We start from the raw sequence: 7,695 nt of genomic DNA, 5'->3' as shown, positions 1-7,695 counted from the left end.
TCTTACCAAAAAAAAAAAAATCAGGGGGGGTTCGTTCGCTAGTTACCATTCCCGCATTTATCATATCTTAATATAAGAAACAACTGCTAATAGGTATGTGCAACTTAACTCTTTATGATTCAAATGTGTAGATTAATCCTCAACTTTGTTAAATGTTCAATTCGGTAAAAAAACATGAGTGCAAATTTGAACTTTGGGCCATGTGCCTAGTTGATAATTTCTATGAAAATTCTAATGAAAAAATTTTAAAACATTGATAAAAAATCATAAAGCATGGAACAACATACAAATACATCATGTCCAAGATTAAAAATTAACTAAAATTCAATATCATATCCAAAGTTAAATTTTTAAAAAAGCCTATAAAACAAAGTCTTCAACTTCGAATATTCTCCCATTGCAAAAGTACAACTTCCAACAAACTACTTTGAGTTCTTTGATAAAACAACGAATATATAAATATGTCAACATGCATCATAAACAAAACACTGTTTAAAGTATAAAGACTTAATTTCTCTTGATGGATTTTGACTTCTAATGAAACCGTTGCCCTTCATTAATTGACTAATACTCTTTGCTCAACCATAAAGATTTGTAATTTGTTGAGCTTAATGTGTTCACATATTAGCATCATAAAAATGAATAACAAGTTCCATTAAAAAACACAAAGAAAGAGATAAAACAAGAGATACTGAAGTTGAACAATTACATCAACCTGCAAAATAGATGAAGAATTTATAATACACTATCACGATTTGAATTTAATTTTCTTTTACCAATGGGAAAAAAAAAAAGCACTTCTTTTAGCGCACTACTTTTGGAATTCAATAAGCACATTATATATACACTACATGCACCAGCTACAAAAGCTTTTTTACTTCTTCACTAGAACGACCATTTTATGGCACCACAAACAACAGATACTAAAACAAATAAATTTTCAGATATAGCAAAAGACCAAACATTTATCATGTGAAAAAATATTAAGGGGAAACAACCCTATTGATTGTCCATCTGAACTTGCCTAACCATTCTAACCTCACTAACCCTTAAAATGCACCAAACTAAATTCAAATCCAAATCACAATTAATTCATTGTTTGCACACTTAAAAGACTTGAAAGCTTAAAACTTGTACACATGCACACTAGCCAAGCCATTACCAACTAAGAAGGCTTAGCCACCCAAATAATTTCAAAATAATTTTTACTAGGAGCTCAGGTTAAGATTTAGTTCCTTAATGCTTATTCAGGGGAAAACAAGCACAAAAAATGTCTAAAACAAGCACAAGCATGTTGCAGTTGCGGAAAATCAAGCAAGGTTAAAAGCACAAGCATGCTGAAAATCACCAAGATTCAAAACAAACAAGCACAAAAAATGTAGAATAAACCTTTAGTGCAATAAAATACAAAGAGGGCGAGAGTATCCAATCAGAAGTGGAGGAGGGGGAGGGACAACCGACGGCTGTGACGGCAATGCTGCCGACGGCAGACGGTGGCTTCTTTCACACGGACAACGAGCGACGACGTAGAGCACGGAGCAGCGGACGAGGTGGGGGGCGGTGCAGCGGACTGCGGACACAAGCGGAGAGGAGAGCACGGGAGCAAGGAGAGTGGCGGCGGGTTGGGAGCAGAGAGGTGAGGTGGGGGGATGGCGTACAAATCTACAATGATGAAGAAAGGAAGACACGAATGAGAATTAGGGTCAGGGTTTATCTATATATATGTCATGTGAAATGACTAAAAAACCTATAATAAAAATAAGTTATTGACAATTAAGTATATTTACAAATTTCGTAGATTAGTGGGGATAGGGCAGAGATCACCACTCAGGTACCCGCACCTGCTTCAGGGGAATTTTGTCCCACATCCCCATCCCCGTAGGAAAAATTCTCCCCCTTCGGATCTCCATTTGGGGCGATTCCCGCGGGGATCTCTATGTATCGGAGAGTTTTGTCATCCCTGATGCATTCTTGAATATGCACTAATTTGTTCCCAATCATTGTTAAAGTTAATAGAAAGGTTGATTTGCACATTCAAAGAAAGATGAGTCAATATAATGACTTTTTTCCTTACATTCCCGCACATTCTAACGCTCAACTACTTTTTTCCTTACACAACAATAGAAAAATTGACTTGTTAGGTGTAAAGCATGATCTCCCATCAAGCAAAATGGAATTCCTCCATCAAGGTCCAATTGTTTGAATCACGATGATCCGAGGAAAACCTATCCAGATAGCTATATCGGCAACGTTGTCTTCAAAGATAACTTTGGTGCTCTGAGCCAATAAGCAATTCCCTTTTTTTCCATAATTTCCAACAACAAGAGCCTTTCCTCTTATTGATGCCACCAACAACTATTTGAGCTGTTTTTATTACTTTCAACTCTAAGCATAACATGTATTAATTCTAACAGGTGCATGGCACTATTAAAAAGCATAATTAGAAACCAATCAAAAGGCATGGGTCCTCAGGGTTAGTAGTATCGACATCGACATTTAAATAAAGTAGTTAAGGTATCAAATAACAATAAACAAACAAAGGCCTTGGAACTATTAGACAATTAAAGAGTGCCTAATTGCAACCAAAGATTTCACTCTAAAATTATATAAGAATACACGTAATTGCAAATATCTATTGCCAGAATTGTCTCTTCACCTAGTTCTTTATCTAACCAATGGTTTCATAACTTCAACGAAATGAACATGATCTTTGGGTCGAGGCATTTTCCCTTCTTATCTTGAAAAAGTAAAGGCATGTTGCATTCTTAAGTAAATAACCAACTTCCGGCTAACCAAGCATCTACTGTCTTGTCGAACATACAAGAGATAAGACGGCAATATTCCCCACTTCTACACTAACTATACCCTTTCGCCTAATCTTTAGATCCTAGTTGAACCTTCGTAGACAAACCATTCAAACATCACTCACATATGTTAGGCAATTGCTTTTTACTTGAATCAAATCTTTGATCTTCTGAGTAAGCACAAAATTAGGCTTCTACCTAAATGTGCAATAAGGGTATGCCACAATTCCTTCTAGAATCAGAATATGCATGTATTGATAATAGTCTTTAGAAAGTGTGGCATGGATAATAACATAGTTTTCAAATGCAATCAACTTTAGTGTTATTGCTAATTGCAAAACACACTTCTAACATTCTACTCTATCATAAAACAGCTTATGAATTTCAATTAGTTTCACTCCCACATAGCTTGGGTGTCATTTTTATAATAATACACAACAATTCATAACTAAAAGTTGCCAACCGTTGAATGAATTATGATTGGTATAATTAGGAGATGCATAAAAATGGTCATAGTTCCCCCTTATTAATAACTTATTCCCAATGATTGGTCAGATAGCAAGGGGAACAAATAGATTCAACCAGGACAGCTTCACTCTTTAGTTTCACCCTTTCAACCACTCTCCAATCCAACGAAAACTACCAACAACCATCCCCTTGCCACAAACCCCTTCTCACCACTAGTCATATTTGCCATGGCAAGACATACAGAGCAACACCCTTTACTTTACAACAATGTTGATAAAGTGTTGTCCATATAATTATTTAAAAATTATTTAAATATAAGCAATTACTTTTAAAAATTATTTAAAAATTATTTACAACAACCATCCCCCTTATTAATTACTTAATCGGATTTGGTTCTCCGCGGATATTTTTTGAAAAAATTATTTAAAAAAAAAACAGAAAGATGATCCTCAATAGTTAACAATTTCTAATCACCAATAAGCAACAATCGAACACAATCCTACATAAGTAACAATATAATTAACAAAGTACCACACAATTACATTTACATCAACAATCAACAATAAAACTCAGAATCCATATTCCATACAATTACATTTCCATCAACAATCAACAAAATTAATAAGATACCATCATCAATTAACAAAATTACATCATACAAATTGACACGAAAAAGAAAATCACCTAAGAACTGAGAAGCCTCAGAGTCACAAACTCATAACCATCATAATCATAAAAGTTTATTCATGAAAAAATAAATATAACTGAAGTAGCAGAGGAGGATTGCCTACCGGCAGAGCAACGGAGAGGGAGGAACGGAGGTGAAGAGGCTGACGACGGCAACGAAGATGATTTTCCTCTGACGCGACAAAGACAGCGACGATTCTGCCTCTGACGCGACGGTGCTCCCTCTGACGCGACGATTCTCCTCGGCTGTCTCAGGAACAACACGACGACGTCCTCCTCGGCTGGGTCAAGCATGCGATAAGACGTTCTCCTCGGGCATGTTTCTCAGGCGCGCGACGACAGTGCTGCGGTGACCTTCAGAGTGAGAGAGGGAAGCAGTGAGAAGGAGGAGCGCGGCGGCGAGGAAAAAGGAGGGTGGTGGACGGCGGTGAGAGGAGAGAATCTTTGAAATGTTAGGGTTTGAATGAGAGGAAGTGGGTGAAAGCGATACCAATTTGGGAATTTAGGTTTCATTGAAATTTATATTTATAAAAAGGGATATTTTAGTTATTTTAATATACAATATTATAGGCATGTTTGGGTGAGCTTTGGACTTGTTTGGGTGAGTTTCTAAGAAAATATATTTTTTTGAGTTATCTTTTTTTAAAAAATCTTATGGAAAAGTAAAAGTAATTTTATGTTTGGATATCTCATACAAAAAGATCTTTTTATTTATCAATTATGTTTGGGTATAACAATATAAAAGTATTTTTTTGTTTATTTATTACATGAAAAACATCTTTTTTTAAGGAAAAAAATCTTTTAAAAAAAGATGTAAATTACAGCTTCTCAAAAAAGATCTTTTTTTATTTTACTAGTGCTTTTACTTTTACTACTAGAAATTTGCCAAACACGTTAAAAAATTAAAAAAGATCTTTTTTCATTGAAAAAAGATCTTTTTTTAACAAAATAATGGCGCTCAAACATGCACTATATGTATCTTCATGGGATAAAAATTTTTATTTTTATTTTTATTTTTATTTTTATTTTTATTTTTATTTTTATTTTTATTTTTGTCTTTGTTCCGTTTATTATACGATTTTTTTGTATAGTTATCAAAATCGAACGGTTTTTATTTTTTCACATAATTATCAAAATATTAAAATTGGACGGATTTTATTTTTCGGTATAATTATTAAAATTGGACTGGATTAACTGATATGTGATTGTGATCGAATTTGAATGAAAAAGAGTGAGTGAGAATAAGGCTAATTTAGGGAGATTTAGGCTAATTGGTTACTATTTGGGTAAAAATTTTAAAATTGATGAATATGCATTTCAAACAAAAATCTTTTTTATTACTACATATTTTTCTTATCATTAAACTATGTTATCCTTTATTATTTACTTGTTAGTTATATAATAAAAGGGTTAAGTATGATTTTGGTCCCAACGTAGAGGCTAAAAATTTATTTCGTCTTCGACCTTTTTTCTGCTACAAAATGGTCCCAAATGTTTCAATTTGTTTTAAAATCATCTTTTTTACCAATTTTATTTTTTTATTCCCAAATTACCTCTCGTTAAGGGAGGGAGGAGGGGGAGGGAAGGGAAAAAAGAGGAAGGAAAGCCTCACTGCCGCACCTTTTCGCAACCTCAATTGGGAACGAGTCTTTCAGCCTCTTATCCACCCACCTCCTCAGCGCCCCCTCACCACCGTCCCCTGCCGCCCTCGCAACGTCGATCACAGATGTCCTCACGAACTCTCCACTCTTCTTGTCGTACCTGAACTTCAGCGGCTCCTCCCCGGAGAGAAGCTCCAGCATGACCACTCTGAACGCGTACACGTCAGACTTCTGCGTCGCCACGCCGGTGGCCTGAAATTCCGGCGACATGTAGCCTCTCACTCCCTCGATTTGCATGCCAGAACCACCCGATCGTTTTAATTTTTCGGGCCTCGCCGGGGAAGGAGATGCCAAGGGTTCCTCCTCGATTTCTCCCAATTTCGCAGCAGCGACATCGCTTTCCTCTTCCAGGATCTCACCGCAGAGCTGTGCGGCACCAAAATGACAAACCCTAGCATTGAAATTAGGGAAGCCACTACTCGCCTTCGCTGTCGACCTCGTCTCGCCGCACCTCCTCCTCGCCGCTCGCATTGCTACCCGCGTCCTTGCCGCTGCTCTATGACCCTCACCGCCTGCCGCTTCTTCTTCTTCTTCTTCTATTCTGCTTTTGCTTTGATTATGTTGTTGATTTTTTATTATTGTTGTTTCTGGTTGCTTCTGTTTCTGATTGATTATATTGTTTCATTATTGTTGTTGTTGTTGTTGTTGTTGTTGTTGTTGTTGTTCTGTTACTGTTTCTGCTCCTGTTTCTTCTGTTTCTACTTGATTCCATTGTTGTTTCATTGGTGATTCATTGATGTTGTTGTTGTTGTCCTGCTGCTGCTTCTGTTTGATCAATAATTGTTGTTGCTTCTGGTTCTGTTTCTACTTGTGCATCTATTGGTGCTTCTGTTTGTACTTCTGTTGGTGCTGCATGATTTTGGGGAAGAAGAAATAGGGACATTTTGCTCCGAAGGACGGTTTTAAAACAAACTGAAACCTTAAGGACCATTTTGTAGCGAAAAAAGACCGGGGACGAAATAAATTTTCGACCTCTACGGTAGGAATCAAAATCATACTTAACCCTAATAAAAACATACAATAATTTTGTTAGATATTATTTTAATTTTATACTCATTTATATTTAAATTAATTATATTTTTTATTATTCAACATTATTAATATAAATATAAATATTGTTAAACATGTATGTTCCGGGGGTTACCTGAAACTGTAAGTCGATCTCGGATGAGATCTTCTGTGCTGGTCGAAGCCGACGTGTCCAGCAGGTCTATAGCGGCCGAAGCTGGTGTGTCCGACTTGTGGAATTGAGAATGCTGCTAATCCATTGTCACCGAAGGATGAGGGGTACCTGTAAGGGACTTCGATGCTTAAGTTAGCAAGGGTATTAAATAGGTACTGAGTAGAATCAGAGTATGAATTATACCTGGGTGCTCCAGTGTATTTATAATGGTGAGATGTGACCTTCTTTGGATAAGATAAGTTAGTTATTTTATCTTATCTTATCTTTTGTCGAGGTCAGCTTATCTTCCATGGAACCGCCCTTATCTCTATAGGCTTGGGCTGCCTTTGGATCGGGGTCATATTCCTTGAGTTGGGCCCTTCTTTGGGCTTTCCTGTCGATTTGGCCGAGTTCTTTACGAAGAAGTCGGTCCGCTTGACCTAAAGAGATCGGTCGCTTTGCTACTGAACATCCCAGCTCAGACAGCTCGACCCAGGGTATGAACAGTGCCCTGCTTGAGCTCGGTCTTCTTTTTTTTTGAGGTCGAGTCCTTGACTTCGGTCCTTCTCTAGTGAAGCCGAACTCAAGCATTTTGTCGATTCCTTTGTAGAAGCTTTTTGAATGTGGAACGTTTCCTCTAAAAGCGCGCGCTTTTATATCGGCGCTTTGGAAACATGTGAGGGTTTAATGCTTTCATTAATTTTAGCATTAATTGCCCCGTTTTCCTTTGGCTTTTTACTTTGATTTTGAAAACCCAAAAACGGTTTCTCTCCTTCGCCCTTTTCGTAACTTCTTTTCTCCGCTCCCTTTGCTCTCTATTTTTCGTCTGCGCTTCTACTTTCTTGTGTTGCGGCGTCGCTTGTCGTTTTTTCTGGAGCTTCTGTTTTCGCCTGGAGTTTTACAGTTTCGCTTT

At 37.0% G+C, this 7,695-nt stretch overlaps 2 protein-coding genes across 6 annotated transcripts in view; both read right to left on the bottom strand.

Annotated features, from left to right (window-relative positions):
• The window catches only part of LOC107477998 (protein MICRORCHIDIA 6), a 15,140-nt gene extending 10,698 nt beyond the window's left edge, over positions 1-4,442 (bottom strand). For 2 of the 5 annotated variants that reach the window (XM_016098088.3, XM_016098089.3), the window contains exon 1: positions 4,064-4,442. In XM_016098088.3, the coding sequence (XP_015953574.1) occupies positions 4,064-4,253 (190 nt within the window). In that variant the 5' untranslated portion in view covers positions 4,254-4,442. Of the gene's footprint in view, positions 1-1,389; positions 1,663-1,787; positions 2,493-4,063 lie in introns of those variants that run through there. The other 3 variants (XM_016098091.3, XM_016098093.3, XM_052259022.1) reach the window with 3 other exon arrangements.
• Positions 4,443-5,518: 1,076 nt separating this feature from the next.
• On the bottom strand, positions 5,519-6,091 carry LOC107478143 (probable receptor-like protein kinase At1g33260). Its single transcript, XM_016098291.1, has one exon. The coding sequence runs from the start codon at positions 6,089-6,091 to the stop codon at positions 5,519-5,521; it is 573 nt and encodes a 190-aa protein (XP_015953777.1).
• Between the last annotated feature and the right edge of the window lie 1,604 nt (positions 6,092-7,695).

Source organism: Arachis duranensis, chromosome 3, assembly GCF_000817695.3.
Source record: "Arachis duranensis cultivar V14167 chromosome 3, aradu.V14167.gnm2.J7QH, whole genome shotgun sequence".
NCBI classification, from domain to species: Eukaryota; Viridiplantae; Streptophyta; class Magnoliopsida; order Fabales; family Fabaceae; genus Arachis; species Arachis duranensis.
The sequence above is the reverse complement of the archived record's forward strand: the minus strand, read 5'-3'. Positions and strand labels throughout refer to the sequence as shown.

What these genes read in the sequence shown, in the direction of transcription:
- LOC107478143 (XM_016098291.1), bottom strand. Translation starts at nt 6,091, where the DNA reads ATGCGAGCGGCGAGGAGGAGGTGCGGCGAGACGAGGTCGACAGCGAAG.